At 39.3% G+C, this 19,337-nt stretch overlaps 1 protein-coding gene across 1 annotated transcript; it reads right to left on the reverse strand.

Moving 5' to 3' along the window:
* Positions 1 to 6,298: 6,298 nt before the first annotated feature.
* On the reverse strand, positions 6,299 to 18,782 carry LOC136672334 (mast cell protease 1A-like). Its single transcript, XM_066648340.1, has 6 exons — positions 18,740 to 18,782; positions 11,082 to 11,165; positions 9,528 to 9,678; positions 8,106 to 8,247; positions 6,877 to 7,104; positions 6,299 to 6,486 (listed from the first exon to the last, which is right to left on the reverse strand). Exons 1-6 carry the CDS (start codon positions 18,765 to 18,767, stop codon positions 6,334 to 6,336), a joined length of 786 nt encoding a protein of 261 aa, XP_066504437.1. The 5' UTR covers positions 18,768 to 18,782; the 3' UTR covers positions 6,299 to 6,333.
* Positions 18,783 to 19,337: the final 555 nt, after the last annotated feature.

Consider the following 19,337-nt stretch of genomic DNA (forward strand, 5'->3'; position numbering starts at 1 on the left):
TTTATGTAAAGACCCCAAAGTGGCTCCTATTAAGAGACACGCATATGACGCAGAGTTTAAACTCAAGGCGATCAGTCACGCAGAAGAACACGGGAATAGAGGAATAACTTAGTAAAGTGAGCTTTACGCGTTTATTTTGTGTGTTGTGTGATTTTAACGTTTGAGCAACGTTGAGTTATTGATATATTGTTATCGCTTTGCACTATTTCGAGTGTTACTATATTGTGATTATTATTATTATTGAATCGAGGAAAAGTCCCCCCCCCCCACTATGTGGGGTACATTAACATTGCACTACATGTTTTACCTTAAACTACGCTGGGTTGTAATCTATTAATAAAGTTGAACTGACCTATCTGACTGTTTTGTTGACATTCCCTTTAGCGCAGCTCCATCTAATTGATGCATAACGTAACCCCCAGCCTCTACTGTAGCGTCTATTGTATGCGCCTTATAATCCGGTGCGCCTTATATATGGACAAAGTTTTAAAATAGGTCATTCAATGAAGGTGCGCCTTATAATCCGGTGCGCCTTATAGTGCGGAAAATACGGTAACCATCAACACAACGTCTTATTTTCTGAGTTAAAATGTTTTATTGCATGCAGAAATATTATTTCATTTTTCTGCAGTCGTTCATTAAATTCATAAATGTAACACAGTATAGTTTGTTTATACATAGCACAAACGCAAAAAAAAAAAAAAAAAAAAAAACCTGTTATATGCAGTGTTATTTCATGTAAAATTTCAAAAGATATATATATATATATATATATATATATATATATATATATATATATATATATTACTATATATTGAGGCCTCAAAATACAATATAGTGGCTATGACTTGCTAAATAAACCCACCAAGTCACCTTAGGAGCTCCGTAAAAAATAAAATAAAAACGAGAGAAAATTTAGAAGAGGACAGAAAACAACTGAAATGTATTGACATTAAACAGAATCTAACACAAGAGAAAATAAAATTAAGGGAAGAATTAAATGAAGGATGAAAAGCCCCTTTCCCTGTTGCCAGCAGTTCACCCAGCATATGGTATATGGCATATCTGTTCCTTTCTATATTCATCTTTTAATCCTGTTTTCCATGTCAGAAACTGACCAATCATGTATGCCTTCTTATTGTGTATTGTGTAAGAGATTTAATAAGAATATAATTTGGAAATATATAAAGGAGCCCCCTCCAGGGTCTATTCCCGCCTTGCGCCCAATGATTCCAGGTAGGCTCTGGAACCACCGGGACCCTGAATTGGATAAGCGCTTACAGATAATGAATGAATGAATGAATGAATATTTAAAGGAATATTATTTCCCACATCCTGTTTTCCTACTCACACTCATGCCTGCAGTCCAAGTGATCCAGTGCATCAAGTATAAGTGCAGGGGGATAGGGAAAAAGATCACTGTCCAAATATGTCTGCTGTGTAAATATCTGAGGGGAAATAACATAAGAAATAGCTTACCAGGCCCAACAGTTTGCTGCTATCATGATGAACTGATCAAACACAAGGATCCCACCACAGTGGTGTTTTCCATTTTTCTGGATAGACACCATAATGTCTGGAGTGGGGTGTACCCTCTTTACCATTTATTTTTCCAACATTTGGTTCAGCTGAGAAACAGTGGAAAAACATAGAGGCAGATCAGCTATCTCTCTCCTGACCATAAACACTATATGTCCAAATCTTTCTAGACACTATTTATAATAAATCAGCTACTTTTAGGTGCACTGTCTGAATACACAAACGTCAATTTTCTGTTATTGTTGCAATTATTTCAATTTTGAAATCAGTTGTGTTCAGTAGTACTAATTTATAATAAGACTTTCCATAGAAAGAATTAATCAGTGACTTAAAAGAAGTGAATTCATATTCAAAAACACAATAACATTAATTCATGAATAATTTGATAAGTATATATTTATCTAATATAATTAAAATAATGAATAAGTAAATCCGATTAAAAAGGGCTTGGATGAATTTAAATGAATGTGAGTTCACTTGCCTTTTGTATTAATGATTCTTTAAAATATCCTTGGACTAATGTTATGTAATTTCTTGAAATTTTACATGAATTACCTAAATAATAATTCAACAATGAATCTGAAAGTATTCAGTCTTATTGTGAAGTGGTACACAAATACAATACATGGAAATGAAAGCCCTATGCTGGAAACCGGTCTAATGTGTTTACAAATTCCCCAGTGTCTTTAAATGTGTAAAAAGACTAAACTGAACCTCCAAACATTGAAAAGCACGAATCATGATGAGGATATTGCTCCATTCCTGCTGCATAGTTGGTAATATTGAATTATTTTTGCTGGTGTGGATTACTCCAGTGCATGAGGTCTGACCCCAATACCATTTTTTGGGCTTCTGAACCTCGGTTTGGGATATTCAGCGAATATTCAAATACTCAGATAGTGAGGTGGTGTATATTGTTGTCATTAACAAAATCTGCTTCTGACCCCTGATTTAATATCCGTCTCTCCAAGCTGTGCCTTGGCTTGCTAACTAGCTCGCTAACTAAGGACACAGAGCATACACTAAATATAATTTAGTTTGAGCGGAGGTGCTCGAATTTCAGGCACAAAACTGAAAAAAAAAAAAACGGTGGCATTGCCTCACTTCATTGTAAGTGTGTTGTTTTAGTCTTCACTTGCACAATGACTTTTATGTCGATGAGTCTGATATGGGTGGAGTGGGGAGAGCACTGTTTTCACTGCTGGAGCCTGAATGTGGTGGAGCATTGCCTTTATCACATTTATCCGAAAATATCAGAATCTAAAAATTAGAAACTGAATATATACCCAATGAACAAATATCTGAATGCCTGAATATTTGGGGCCAGTCCTATTGTTCAGAAAATCAGCACTCAGTGCCCGTTGTAAAATATAAGCTGTACTTTGGCTCCCAGCATGGCTCCGCTCGCAGCATCGTTCATTAACTCGTGCGTGTGTGTGTGTATGTGTGTGTGTGTGTGTGTGTGTGTGTGTGTGTGTCTGTGTGTGTGTGATGGATTAATGTCCTGTCCAGTGTGTGTTACTGCCTTGTGCTCAATAATTTTATTATTGAGAAAATATTTTGAAAAATATTTTGTTTGAACTCTTGACAATTCCCTCATGAAGTGCAGCACAAATTATTGAGCAATTAATTATTTTTACTAGTTTTTATACCTTTTATATTCACCTGCTTATTTTCTTTTAAATATGGTTACACACATTTTCTGTAAGCTTTTCACTCTAATTTTGCCCCTGTTCCAACTTATGTGGAGTGGGTTAGAGACACATGTCACGCCCTCATTCTGTCATGCCTGTTTTCCCCGCCATGTGCTCTCTCTGCACATGGCTCTGTCTGTTATTGTCCTTGTCTCCGCCCATGCCCGCTTTTGTCCCGCCTCCTTGTCCTTAACCCTTGTTATCTGTTTCAGGTGTGTCTCGTTTGTTCATGTATTTAAGTTCCCTTGTGTCACTTCCTTTGATCGGTCATTTGTTTTATGTGGTACTTTCTGGTCAGTTGTTCCTTGTTTTCGTTGCCTCATTTCTTGTTGTTATTTCGAGTCCTTTCATTTATCCACTCGTCGTGTTTGCTCTCAAGTTCGTTTGTGTTTGTTTTGTTATATTGCTTCATTAATAAAATCACTGTGTTTTAGCGTTTGCCTCCGCCTCCGTCAGTCCGCCATCCACTAATCGTGACAACACCACATTCAAAATGTTATACATACATATACATATACATATATATATATATGTATATATGTATGTATGTATATATACATATACATACAAAACAACATCAAGTTGGTCAGAGAAATCTTTGGAAATTCTTCTTCATGCTTTTGTCAGTTAAATACAGGTTCTTGTTTTTATTCCTTTTTACAAAAAGTCCATCCCAACTTTTCTGGAAAAGTGAGTTTTTACTAACGCACCTGTATGGTAAATGGGGGTGATAATATGAATAATAAGTCTAAATACACAGAGTTATGTACCAAAGTCAGAACAGACTGACAGTATGTGTAATGTATGAATATGTGTTGCAGTGTATAGTGTAGTGGCTAAGACTGCTACTTCTATGCAGAAGGATTTTATTCCCTGTAACTTCATTTAACAACACAAATGAAGATGTTGGGCAAGACTCTTAACATTTCATTCACCTGAATCTGTAACATAGTTAATGTCACTCAAGTTTTAATGAGGTAAATATACATTTATTGTCTAAACAGACAACAAAACAACTTGAAACCAAACAGTATACACAAGAATGGTATGTGTAAGTGACTCTTACCAGAGTTCCTCTTTATGATGCGCCAAATGTTCTTTATAGGTGAAAGATCTGGACTGCAGGCTGGCCATTTCAATACCCGGATCCTTCTCCTACGTAGCCATGATGTTGTGATCGCTGCAGAATGTGGTCTGGCATTATCTTGTTGAAAAATGGTTAAAATCACTTTAGGTGATTTTTCACAATAATGAGGGTAAAGTCTGTAGGGTTTTGTTAATTTACTGTATAAATTAGAAGATATTTACTTTTCACATTAACCCAAGTAAATGCTACAGCAGGAACTGATCTGATTACCTGAGGGGCCAAGCAGTAACCTAGAACCTCTTTGCTCAGGTAAAGCACAGGAAGTAAGAACTGATGACTAGGGCTCGACTCCCTTCTCGGGTAAACACAGATCAGTAAGGGCTGATGTTATAATCTGTTGCCACTTTGTTTCTGATCCATAAAGTGTCACTTTATTTTTTCTGTTGTTTGTTCACATGTTTTATACATATTTAACAGTTAATTTTGACTTCTGGATTCAAATCATGGCTGATTCCAGCTTTATAAAATTTAATTAGAGATTTAATTGAGCAGGTCCTCTTGAAAAATCTCTATTCACTTTTATTACAACTACATGCCATAGTTATAGAAAGCCCACTAGATTCATAGGGGTTTTAAAATGCCTTTCATATGTAAGTATTTCCTGCATTATCTTATTCATTCATTCATTATCTGTAACCGCTTATCCAGTTCAAGGTCGGGTGTGGGTCCAGAGCCTACCTGGAATCATTGGGCGCAAGGCAAGAACACACCCTGGAGGGGGCCCCAGTCCTTCACAGTGTGACACACACACACACACACACACACACACATTCACTCACACCTATGGATACTTTTTTAGTGGCCAATCCATCTACTACCATGTTTGTGGACTGTGGGAAGTAACAGGAGCACCTGGGGGAAACCCACGCGGACACCGGGAGAACACTCCACTGGGTCTGTTTTCCTTATTCAGTGTGCTATTGTGTATTTGATATTAATTTAAGGTCATGACCCTTCACCACTGTAATAATTAAACCTGTGTTTAGTCTGTAGTCCCACTCTCTTGTTGTTGCTCCTAATAGTTACATGTGATTCCCCATTGTGAAGGAATCACACACTCACCAATTCAGTCATACTCTCACAGCTGTGGATAATTTCCCACAGACATTCCACCTAACACAGTGTGTTTTTGGACTGTGGGAGGAGAGCATTTCACCTGATATGGGGTTTTAGATATGGGGAGAAAATACTGAATTCCTTAAAAACAATGACCCTACACTTTCAGAAAAACTGTCACTGTGGTAGTACCTTTTTCTGTCAGTGTGGTGGTAACATCAAGAATACATTTTCAGTACTTTTAATTAAGGAATTTAATTGTACCTTACGCTTACTGGAGGTTTTAAACATGTATTGACTTTATATGCCCCATTTAATCTCCAGGACCACTCTGAAATACTTCCATCTCTATAAGGAAAGTTTACAAATAGTCACTTCAGGGAGAGACTGTATTGTGCATTTAGGGAACACAACTGGACTTTAAAAATAACAGCTGCACATTTTCACTGTTTATACTTTCAGTGAAAAAAGCATAACTGTACATTACCATTTTTCTCTGAAAGCATTCAAGTGCCACAGTGCTGCCATCCTAACATTAATTATTCATTCATTCATTCATTCATTCATTGTCTGAAACTGCTTATCCATTTCATGGTCATGGTGGGTCCGGAGCCTACCCAGAATTAACATGAATTAGACGGTTAGGAAATTGGGTTATTAGGAAAGTCCACCCTTTGCAAAGCAATTAGACATCAAAATATATATTTGAAAAAACTGCCTGCTTCATATTTATGTTTTATTAAAATGTTTAAAAGCATTGTTTGCTTTTTTTGCTTCATTTAGTTCATTAGCTATAAGAAACAACATTTGAGACAAGAGAAATCATGCTTGAGAAAATGCTTTTATTAAAATAAAATCAGCCAAATGCTCTTGCTTTACTCATGTGTTAAATGTGGGCTACACATGGTCAAGAATAGACCTGATCCAGGGCAGGAATGCAGATATTTTGACAAAACCATTTGGACCCAATGGTGTCTCACACTTTCCCACAATGAAAGAAACAATACCCACTGCAGTGTTCTTAAACACTAAAGGACCTCCAGAATCTCCCTGTTAAAAACACACAAAGGCATTAGTGTCCTAGTAGTGGTCATCTGGAGCTTGCAATTGGTTTACTGTTAAGTTTAGTATGAGTGTTAGAGTTAGGGTTAGGTTTAGGGGTTACGGTTATAAGGAAAGTTATAAGGTTGGTTTTAATTCATTGAGTTGCTAGAAATTCATATAAACATTCACAAAAACCATTAGTACACATTTTACAAGTGCCAGTTACAGGAAATAGTTTTCAACAAAACATGCTCAGAATAGCCTTGAGACCAGCACTAGCTCAGAAGGTGTGGAAAACAAGTAGAAGTTATACTCTGACAATAGTGAAATAAGTTTAGCTATTATTCTAAGTCAGATCAAAACAAGAAACACATTTATCAGTCATTTTTTACTTACACTGCACACTCCTCCTGGATGAACTGCACACACTCTCTGTTGTGCATCATACCCCTTACAATCTGTGACTGTGATACTTGTTTTCATCAGACGTTTACTTGTGGACTTATTGTCACCGGTTTGTCCCCATCCAGCTACACTGCACTTGGTACCAACTGGGATGTCCTCCTCTTTTTTGGGGATGGGAATGGTTTTGATTGTTGGACCCAGTGGTACAGTTTTCTTGAGCTGTAGCAATGTCAGAAAGTTTAAAAATTACACTGCAACTGTCTCAATGTCTGTGTGCAGAAATAAATAGTAATTCATTGACATTGAGTGGGATTTAGAAATGATGATTTTAAAATGATGATGATGACTTTATCTTAATGAACCAAGGTCTTCACGTGTACTGCGCTGTCTGGACATGACTGAACTGCTAGCAAAACTGATCATGTTCATGTACTGAATCTTCTGTCCATAAACCAGGCTGGGAGCATGAGAGACATGTTCTCTTATATATATATATATATATATATATATATTTTTTTATTTTTTTTTTTTTTTTTTCAAGCCACTACACAGCTCAGCACGGCATTCTTAAAGCTTTCCACGTTTCCACTGGCAGAGCGAAATGGACCCAGTGATGTTGTAAATCCTTCTCTAACAGGAATCTCTGGCTTTTCAAAACCCACAACGGCAGGGGAAAAGTTAGGCACTGTTTACTCAACATGTATTCGCGTGTTGTTTTTGTTGTTTGGATTGAACACGGCTCCGTGCCCCAGTTCTCACAGATCAGTTTTTTTTACTTGTTGCACGTTTGGTTTTCACTTGAAATTTTTGTCTGCCACCGACCTAAAAAGCATATAAACCTCTTCAAAACACCTTGAGGTAAAGTTACAAGCCGCTGTTGTGAGTCCAATAAAAATAAATGTGAAAGCTGCTGTAATTTTAGAGATTTGAGTTTGTGCTGGATTTGAATGAGATCTGCATTTTGGGTTAATTGGCATGGCTCTGGCCAATCAGCGCTCTGCAGGGTTTACACGTCACCATTTAGTACCTACTCGGCATGGTTGGAACCCCGAGGGAGCTGGGACTGAAAACCTACTCTGTTCCAAGGACCAGGTACCAGATTTGGCCAGTGGAAAAGCAAAAGAGCCGTGCTGAGTCGTGTAGAGTCGTGTAGGTTCTATGCAGTGGAAAAGCACCATTAGAATAGAGCAATAACCAATTGTTTCAGTGCATATATTTACCTTTAAAAGCATGATATCATTGTCAAGAGTAATGGGATTGTAATGCGGATGAGCTGTGTATGTCTCCACCTTCATCCTGATAGATCCTTCTTTACTGTTTTCCAGGTTATGGGCTCCCAACATTGCTGTTAGTGGAGGTACGCTGTTCAAAGAAAGAGTTCAATATGAAGCTGATTAATTCACAAAATTCTACAGCATTCACCCAGAAGACACTGAGGAAGGCAGCAGGTTTTTCCTTGTACAGTGGAACCTCAGTTTTCTACTATAATCTAGTCCAGGAGGCTAATCGAATACAGTTAATTTAAATGGGATTCATTTGTTCAAGACCCATAATTATGCATTATTAAGCATCTTAACTTATAATCATAATTATCATATTATTTCGCCCTACTGAGCTGTGTAGCAAGATCTGACACATGATCACCACTTTCATTTATTGTTAAAAGATGTTTTTTGCTCCTCTGTCATGGTTCCTACAACTTCTTATTTTGTTGCTTTCACTGCCTTTGTTTAGCTCCAATGTGGATAATTAGTAAGAATATAAAAATATATATTTACACACAAAAGTTAAATGACAATATTTACCACAGAGTTTAGCAGAAGTGTGCACTGACTGACAAAGAGTGGTAAAGATACACTGGCCTTCAGCCTCAAACATAAGCCCCCAACCCCACACCTGACACCCTTCTGAACTGCCCTGAGGATTTATGATGTTTTATGTAGTACATTGTTTTGCGAATCATTGGCATTAAGCCTGATAAAATTTTCCACAGTTGCTAACTTTTACAAAAATGTTGTTGCTATATGGAGTAAACATGATATTTCTAATAGGTAACTGGAGTAGGTCCTTAATGACAGATTAGTAATAATGGTGCAGGCAAGGAGGCAGGATGCATGAGTGTTTTTGATTTTTATTCATCCATATTTAAACAAGCAGGAAACAAGGCTTAGAAAAAAGAACAAAGAAAACAACACTAGTCTAAAAACCAAAGACTAATTCTACATTATCTCACAAAAGGACTTCCACAAAACAGTAACACAGTGCAAGACAGAATTGATATAAATACACAGGGCAGGACACAACACACAGGAACAATTCGTCACCATGGTGACTGACCATGGCATACAAAAGTGTATGAAACTGGAACACATGGATTAGAAACAAGACTGACAGGGACAAGGACACACAAGACAAGACATTACAACACTTTACACCCTTGGGTTATTATGTTTTTTGCTGGTTAATTTAGGGTGATAACAGTACACAGACCTCAAGTTATGATTTATTCTTATTTAGTTTTCATTGCTATAGATTCAAATTTGTGGGAAAATATTTGCCACAACACTGAAATGACCCAAAAATAAAATAAATGATTAATATTGTAATTGTGTAGAAGAACATTGTAAAAAAACAAAGCTTACGTGTTCCAGCAATGTGCAGCCGTCATCACAAATTTCTCAGACACAAGGAATCCACCACAGTGGTGACGCTCATTTACTTGGAGAGACACCATATAGGGTCTGGAGTGGGGTTTAGCCTCTGTGCCATTTATTATTCCAACATCAACACTAGCTGAAAGAGAGAAAGTGGAGAGATTATAATTATACTTTCATTGTAACAATAAAAGTATTTTTATAAAATTCATGCAGACTTTAGAGTTGGTAACACATCATCAACAGCTGCCTTTGTGTCTGTTTCATCTGGTGTTGGGTGAAATGTACGTAACTGAATAAAACACTCTTTTGTCTGGAACAACTACCAGTTTAATCATGTTACAATGGTAACTTAGTGTTGGGAGTCTGGCCCAGGGATTCAAGCTTTCCCAGAGGGAGAACCAAACCCTATTCTGTTGGGTAGGGAGCAGATCTGTTATTCACTATGATATACAACCAGTTATCAAATAGCAAAACATTGTTACCATTGATATTTATATTATTTGTATTCAGTGGAAATGAGTAACACATTGATACTGTCTTTAGACTACATGTGGTTTGGTGTAGGGCAAAACAGTGCTCAACTTTAAAAATTCTTTATGTGGGACTCTTAAGAGACGACAGTTTTTTAAAGTACTCCCAAGATCAAGTGGCCATGTTTATCATTGTAGCATGCAGTCCAAGGGCTCTCATGCTCATTCAACATTAGTGTCTATCCTTACCTTACATGGGCTGGTATTTCTCCAGATTTCGTAAATCATCATAAATAATAAAATCCCTAATTTTTTTGCTATCATGTGTTCAAACCAAAAATGTTAGGTTTGAACTCTTTGACAATCCCCTTATAAAGTGCAGCATAAATTATTGAACAATTAAATATTTTTCTTGCAAAAATGTTCTAAAGCCTTTTATACCTTTTATATGTACCTGCATATCATGCATTATATTACAAATATTGTTACACACATTTTTTGTCAGCATTTCACTCTAAATTTGTGGAGTGTGTTGCAGGCACCACATTCAAAAGGATATATTTACAAAACAAAATCAAGTTGGTCAGAGAAATATTTGGAAATCCTTCTTCATGCCTTTGTCAGTTAAATACAAGTTTAGTGGAATTTAAAAAAAATTGAAGATTCTTATTTGTATTGCTTTTTACAAAAAGTCCATCCCAATTTCTGGAAACTGAGTTTGTACAAATGCACCTGTATGGTTAGTGGGGCTGATAATATGGATAATAAGTGTAGAAACACAGAGATATGTACCAGTTTCTAAAATTAGAACAGACTGACACTATGTGTAATGTATGAATAAGTGTTGCAGTGTGTAGTGTAGTGAATAAGACCACTGCTTTCTATGCAGATGGATTTGATTGCTTGTAACTACACCGCAAAACTCTTAAAACGTACAACTTTATTTGTAACATAGTTAATACCGCTCAGGTTTTAAGGAGGTAAATATACATTTACTGTCTAAACAGACAATGAAACAACCTGAAACCAAACTGTATACACAAGGATGGCATATGTAAGTGACTCTTACCAGAGTGGCTGAGGTTCAGCAGCAGAGCAGCCAGAAGGAGCAGAGAGAGGAGAGCCATGGTGCAGTAAGGAGGGTTTGTGTTCTCTTTGAAGAAGAAGACGAGTTTAAATAACCAGGTGGGTCAGTGCAGTTAACCACAAACATATTTTCTCATGGTTTGAAATGAGACATTTACTTATAAAAAAACAACCATACTCACACTGTGGCCTCAGAAACCTCACATACGGTTAAATGATTCAGTCAGGTGACACAAACCCAAGCCTTGCTGCAGGTGTGTTATATAGATTGTATATAATCATAATTGTAGTAACATGCTAAAGCTTTATCCTAGATGCTGACCGTTTCTTTGAGAATATGATTGCACTGAGCTACAAGAGCCATTAGTGAAGTCAGTTGCTGAAGTTCCATGATTAGTTCTTGATCACAAACATCTCATTATTTCAACCCATTGTATTTGATGTAGTTCCATCAGTTTAGAGAATCCAGTTTTACTAATCCATAGCCTACGACTGGGTGGCTTTATATACCTCTAACCACGCTTGGCTTTGTGAGTGGTAATCTTAAACTGATGTGCAGCTGCTCATTCAATAAACTGCTTTTCTATGGAGTTTAGACAAGGTGTATCTGCACAATTGAATGCCTGCATTTACAGTTAGTGCACTTCATTCATACACAACGATGCAACAGTTGACAGATATTAAATGTCACCACCTCTATACTTCACTGTGGGCCCTTTGGCTAGTATAAAGAGAGAAAGAAAACTCGCCACCATTCCCCCAGGAACAGAACCAAAGGCACAAGGTAAGTAATTATATATGTATATTTCATTAATGTAAATCCCCTATGGAATCAGATTTGTGCCAAAAAGAATCATACAAAAAAAATAATCTCAAACATAAAACTTGCAAACAAAATATCCAGCTCTGACGTTTGTGCTCCATGAGTTCTTCGCGTGCTCTCTCAGTTTTGTGCTCGAGTTCTCTGAGTTTTGTGTGCGAGCTGCACGAGTTATGTGCGAGAGCTCTCTGAGTTCTGTGTCTGATCCCTGAGTTTTGCGAGCATTTTTGGAACAAACCTCTCGCGTGGGCGAGTATTCTCAGGGGTGTCTTCCCATTGGCTAATGAGTTTTTGAATGACAACTCAGCACTGACATTGTTCACGACTCAACTGCAGCAAACGTGTGTATTTCGGCTTTGGGACTCCGCATTTGCCGAATATCACGCATATGAACGTTGCTAAATAGCTCTCATAGAATTTCCCCTTTCCTAATATTTAAACATATAGCCCCTTTTTGCTTAAACTGCGTACTATTAGGGCGGCACGGTGGCGCAGCAGGTAGTGTCGCAGTCACACAACTCCAGGGACCTGGAGGTTGTGGGTTCCCGCTCCAGGTGACTGTCTGTGAGGAGTTGGTGTGTTGTGTCTGTGTGGGTTTCCTCCCACAGTACAAAAAATAACACACATTGGTAGGTGGATTGGTGACTCAAAAAGTGTGTGTCTGTGTTGCCCTGTGAAGCACTGGTACCCCTCCAGGGTGTATTCCTGCCTTGCGCCCAATGATTCCAGGTAGGCTCTGGACCCACCACGACCCTGAACTGGATAAGCACTTACAGATAATGAATGAATGAATGAATGCATACTATTAAACATTTTATAATTTTTGTCACTTCAACTGTTCTTGTTTATTAATATTAATAATGCTGATTATTATAATTATTGCTGATTGTTAATAATGATTAATGTTTTTTTTCTTAATGAATCACTCACATTTCCTCACAAAATGTGAAAATGACAATGGACTGCAGAACTTTAATACAACTTTATTAAATTTACATTGATTAAAGGAACAGGAACATGTTGAACACTCCTTGTCTGTCATGTTTCTCTTTTCTCCGACCTCATGTAACACCAAATGCACATATGAAATTTGTTAAAAACAGATTAACTCTCATCATCAAAATAAAATGTGAGTTTTTAAATCATAATAGCCGTTGTGAAATAGGTTCAATGCGTTAGTACACGGGATTCTGAACAGGAGCTCAAGCACTCGTATAAAAGTTTTAAAAATAAACAAAAGTAAATTCTCATTTATTGTTTTATCCTGAGTAAACACAGACACTACTGTGCATTTACCTCAGATCAGTAAGACAAACAGGTTTTCACGGTAATTATTTTTTTAGACAAAACTACTCAATATCTACATTGATATCGTCGGACTTTGCAGGTATTTCAGCGTTTTAAAACAGTAAATCACAGAGAGTATTCGTGTATGTACCCCTGAGAAAACCCGCTCACGCGAGAGGTTTGTGCCAAAACTGCTCGCAAAACTCAGGGATCAGGCGCACAAAACTACAACACTCCATTCCGGTGGAGCTGAGGAGGAGCTGTAAGGCGGGGGCTAAGTGAAAGGCTATCATTTCTGGGGATTGTCAGTTAGGTAAGTAGGATCACAACCTAATCCACCTGCAGCCACAGTACAAGGACCTGCTCCAAAGACAGCCAGTAACAACTTGATCCATCAGGAGGTGGTCCCCAGAGAAGATAGATGCCTTGAGAAACTGCTACTACACCATGGTCTGGGATGTGCTGATAAACATGGTGCATGATGAGGACACAGAGGGGATGAGGCACTGTCTGACAGACTACCTAGACTCCCCTGCCAAGACAATTCACTGTTATCCCAACAACAAACCATGGGTAACACGAGAAATCAAAGCTGTTCTCAACAGGAAGAAGGGTGCCTAGATCTCCAGTTACCTCACTGACAAGCCACAGTATATTAGACAGAAGAACATCATGTCTGACACTGTGATCAGCAACATGGAGCAAACCAGGGCACAGTGTTGGTCCCTCTTCTCTTCACCCTTTACACCTCAGACTTCTGCTACAACTCTGGGCTGAAAAGCTGGGCACTCTGGTGACACACAACACTGAGACTCCACAAAATCCTGGACATTATGGATGATGCCTGTCATCCTCTGAACACTGTCTTCAGCAATCAGAGAGCAGGAGGTGCTGCAGTACCCTCAGCACCCAAACTTCCCATATCTCTGGTTCCATTCATACCAGTGCAACAGACAACAACTGAGAAAAGTACATCTTCATTTTTATAACTCCAAATCAGTTCAACCTGTCCACATCTGGGACAAAACTATCACCAGCAAGAAACCAGCTAAAATTCATTACCAGAGTTCAGACTAAATCTAATTTTACCAGATAGATGGTGGGGAAACTAGGTCAGTGGCCATCAGTTGGTACAATGAGGGAGCAAGTGAGCAGCAGACTGGCATTAATGTATTTTATTCCACAAAAGCAGCACTAAAGCAAACAGATTTTGATTACAAGTGTGAACCACTCTGCTATTGCTGCATGTTTCTTTGTTTTTCAAAGTGCTGGAGTATTATCTGTGGTATCAGTGGTAATGTGCAGCGATGGTTTGCACGTCAAGTGGTCTGCAAACTTCAACATAGGACATGAGGTGGGGCCAGAAGGGTTTTTGTGTGTGACCAAGTTTTAGAAAACAAATGAAATGGCGGTGGACTGTAGAAAGGCCAAATTCTTACCATCTTTTGTATTTATCATGAAAGAGGGATTAGAGAGGGTGGAAAACACAAATTCATGGGAGATCTTCTGGAACACTGGACATGTAACAACAAAGCAGTCTGCAGGAAAGCACAGAGCAGTCTATCAATCTTCTATGTGGCATTGTGTTGGGGGAGTGTCATCAATGCAGCAGACGTAACAGACTAAACAAACTACTCAGGAAAGCTGAACAAGACCAGTCTGGACTCCCTGGAGTTGGTAGTTCAGGGTAGTTCACCCCTCCCAGCTCAAGACTACTCCAGAAGAGCAAAATCAGAACAAGTTGTTTTATCCAATGTTTATCCCAAAACTGGGTTTGTTATTTTAAAGTGTGGGTTGGTATGTTCCAGTGACCGGATGCATAAAACAACTTAATTAAACATTTTCCTACTAATGGAACATGTATGGCAAGACACAGCAGTGCAGTTGGAGTTATTGAACACTTTGTCCAGTCACTGTCCATTCAGTTAGACCCACCCGCATTGTTGTCATAGATTCACAATGTGTCAAAGTCAGAAACAGTATCTCATTTGTTGCTGTACAGTTTGTGTTGATCATCCTCTAGTCCTTCATCATTGGTCATTGGATTCTGCCCACAGTTCTTTTAAACAGGGGTTTAAAAATTGCAATCACACTACTGTTTCTGATTTACTCATGGATGTGGGGGGCTGTTTTAGGTTGGGGGGGGGGGGGTTTGGGGGGCTGTGACTTCTGGCAGCACCTATGTAATGTATGTTGTGACATCATATTAAATATTTTATTTAAACTTTTTTTATTTATTTTTTTGCACTTCATTAGTGACTTATACTTTTGTAAATCTACTTTTAAAGCAACACACATTTGGCTAGGTTTAGCAAAACCCTATGTTATTATAAACCTTATGTTATTACATAACTTCAATTTGCTAGTCCGGAACACGCCCGTAGAGGCTGAAATGGGGAGGTGAACTCAGAAATCTTTGGGCCGGAGCTGAGGGTGGTTTATGAATGCGTATGAAGCTGGATCCCCCCGCTGGATAAATTAATATGAGAAAAGGGTGGAGACGGGGTGGAGGTGGGAGGCTTGGTGGGTTTGATAATGGCCGAACACGGCTCCAAATATGGGGATCAGCAGGAATGACCCAGCGCGGAGGAGCGAGCTGACGTAGAAGCAGTCGAATCGTAATTCGTCTCCTGAACTAAATGAAACGATTTTGTCTGACGCGGAATTTGCGGGGTATATATAGGGCTGAGAGGAGGAGTTTGGGCATGGTCCTACTCCCAAAGTTATGTTATTACATAATTTCAATTATAAAAAATCTTAGAGCCAGTCATTGAGTAACATACAAAATTGCATACAACATCATAATATTTTAAGATTATTATATAGTAATTATTTTGAGATTAAAATTGTAACATTTTGGGCATTAAGTCACTGAACAACCAGCCTCCAGATTCTACAGTAAAACAACATGCCAATTATTCCCTTTGGATCAGAAACAATGTTCACTAGGGCTAAAGTAAGGTTTACTAATAACATCCCAATAACAGGAAAACTGCATTTCCTCTAAATTGTTGGCTTTTCTATCTTTTATAATTTTTATAACACTTATGAGGGGCCATGATTGTTTATGTTAGTAAACTACAGTAAATAATTTCCAATGAAGCAGCGATGTTATATACTTGATATTTATATCAATCGAATTTCAAACAACACTGAAAAGCAGGAGGTGCTGCACTACCCTCAGCACCCAAACTTCCCATATCTCTGGTTCCATTCATACCAGTGCAACAGACAACAACTGAGAAAAGTGCATCTTCATTTTTATAACTCCAAATCAGTTCAACCTGTCCACATCTGGAGCAAAACTATCACCAGCAAGAAACCAGCTAAAATTCATTACCAGAGTTCAGACTAAATCTAATTTTACCAGATAGATGGTGGGTAAACTAGGTCAGTGGCCATCAGATGGTACAATGAGGGAGCAAGTGAGCAGCAGGAGACTAGCATTAATGTACTTTATTCCACAAAAGCAGCACTAAAGCAAACAGATTTCGATTACAAGTGTGAACCACTCTGCTATTGCTGCATGTTTCTTTGTTTTTCAAAGTGCTGGAGTGTTATTTGTGGTATCAGTGGTAATGTGCAGCGATGGTTTGCACGTCAAGTGGTCTGCAAACTTCAACACAGGACATGAGGTGGGGCCAGAAGGGTTTTTGTGTGTGACCAAGTTTTAGAAAACAAATGAAATGGCGGTGGACTGTAGAAAGGCCAAATTCTTACCATCTTTTGTATTTATCATGAAAGAGGGATTAGAGAGGGTGGAAAACACAAGTTCATGGGAGATCTTCTGGAACACTGGACATGTAACAACAAAACAGTCTGCAGGAAAGCACAGAGCAGTCTATCAATCTTCTATGTGGCATTGTGTTGGGGGACTGTCATCAATGCAGCAGACGTAACAGACTAAACAAACTACTCAGGAAAGCTGAACAAGACCAGTCTGGACTCCCTGGAGTTGGTAGTTCAAGGTAGTTCAACCCTGAACTAGAAGTTAACGCGCTGCTGTATCCATCGATTGGTTGAGTTGCAACAAAGAGTAAGCAAGCAAGCATAAAATTTCTCATTTTTAGAAGGTGATGTCTACTGAAGTTTCTTCATAAATTTACATACTAATAAAATAATTTAGCAACACCTAGTATTCACAAGTCATATAGCCTAGCCAATTATTAAATTCAAACTGGTTTCACCTGCGTTGATTTGGTGAGATTTTGATGATTTTGCTATGTTTATCAACTTATTATCATTCCTCTTAATAAAGTATTTCCATTATTTGAAATAATACGGTGTGTGGGGTTTATTCCTGAGAGTCTGAAAATCCTGAAAACTCACCCCTAGCGTTGACAGTATTTAAATCTTTGATAAATTATTAATATTGTTGTCATCCAAATTCAGTAATAAAAATAATAATAATAATAATAATAATAATTATAAGTGATAATCACTATTAAATATAACTAACTCAAATACTGTTACTATGCTACAGTAGAGTAGACGGCATTGCATGCCCAGAGTGCTGGACAGGAGACAGGCCCGCCACAAGACCTATAGAAGGGTGTGGGCTAGGAGGTATGAGGCATGCAGCTGCTGCTGCAACGGGGGATGAGGTGGGATGATGAAGGGAGGTGTGGGATGATGCGTAAAGTAGACCGAAGAGTAGACCGCGTCGAGTGCCCAGAGCTCTGGACAGGAGACAGGCCCGCTGCAGCACCTATAGAGGGGTGTGGGCTAGGAGGTCTGAGGCATGCAGCTGCTGCTGCAACAGGGGATGATGAAGGGAAGGGTGGGATGATGCATAGAGTAGACTGCGTTGAGTGCCCAGAGAGCTTGACAGGAGACAGGCCTGCCACAGCACCTATAGAGGGGTGCGAGCTAGAAGGTCCGAGGTATGCAGCTGCAATGGGGGAAGAGGTGGGATGATGAAGGGAGGGGTGGGATGATGCGTAGAGACAGATGTAGAGGAAGAGAAAGGGAGGGGTGGGGATGATAAAGGGAGGGGTGGGGATGATAAAGAAAGGGGTGGGATGATAAAGGGAGTGGTGGGATGATAAAGGGAGTGGTGGGATGATGAATGGAGGGGTGGGGTGATGCGCAGAGACAGGTGTAGAGGAAGAAAAAGGGAGGGATTGGGATGATAAAGGGAGGGGTGGGATGATGAATGGAGGGGTGGGGTGATGCATAGAGACAGATGTAGAGGAAGAGAAAGGGAGGGGTTGGGATGATAAAGGAAGGGGTGGGATGATGCAAAGAGAGGATAAGAGAGAATGAAAAAAGCAAGGAGGGCTGTGTCTAAATGGGTGCAATGCTGTCAGTCAATTCAGTATTCAGTGTGAAGGAGGAGCCGATTCGGAATGAAGGCTTAAATATGTTGCCTGCTTTTTTTTCTAACATTTCAAATAGGACCATCACCATCTTGGCAAGCAGTGTAGGTGAACTAGTGCCCTGGTGATGCACATGAATATTACAGATTCCAAGCCATTATCCAATGCAACTCAGGTAATTATATTATTATAAAAACAGCCCTCTAAGGCACCGACCTGTGAGACAGCAAAGACTATAAGACATTGAGGCTAATGTCTCCAGCTTAGACACAACCAGGAAGGGTAACAGGAAGACGAAGAATGCTCCAGCAGGGGGCGTTGAGTCGGAGGAGAGAGGAGGTTGTGACGTCATCACATTGCTACACAGGGGCTCCGTACACCGGCAGACAGGTTTCTCTCGTTAGCTGAGTGAGCAAAGGGAACGCCATTGTTTCAGAGCATGTTACTGGAATGCCGAGGCTGTTCTGCTGGAGAGGAGGAAATGGGAGGAAATGTAGAGCTCGTAGCTGTGAAGCAGCAGCCGTGACGATGGTAGATTCACATTCCCCAAACACGATGCACTCCCATAGCAGCGTAGCCAGAGATGAAGGTGAGGGGATCAAAGCCGTGCGCCAGCGTCTGAGGCAGATGCGGGGGGTCGCTCAGGAGGCTGGTTGCAGTGGGCGGAGAAGCAGGAGAGCAGAGCACCGATCCGGTGCGGGTAAGACTGCAGAGAATAGAACAGTCGAAGCGGTTGCAGGCGCGACAACGGCCGTACGTAACTTCAGGTACCGGGCAGTCCCATAGCAAGTGTTTTTTTTTTTGTTGTTGTTTT

This window comes from Hoplias malabaricus, chromosome 16 (genome assembly GCF_029633855.1).
Source record: "Hoplias malabaricus isolate fHopMal1 chromosome 16, fHopMal1.hap1, whole genome shotgun sequence".
In the NCBI taxonomy this organism is placed as follows: domain Eukaryota; kingdom Metazoa; phylum Chordata; class Actinopteri; order Characiformes; family Erythrinidae; genus Hoplias; species Hoplias malabaricus.

Excerpts from the sequence above, each read along its gene's own strand:
- LOC136672334 (XM_066648340.1), bottom strand. The coding sequence starts at position 18,767 with ATGTCTTATAGTCTTTGCTGTCTCACAG. Across the intron at positions 8,248-9,527 it reads GCTGCACATTGCTGGAACAC|CGTACCTCCACTAACAGCAA; the intron begins GTAAGCTTTGTT and ends TTCTTTGAACAG. Across the intron at positions 7,105-8,105 it reads ATGATATCATGCTTTTAAAG|CTCAAGAAAACTGTACCACT; the intron begins GTAAATATATGC and ends ACATTGCTACAG.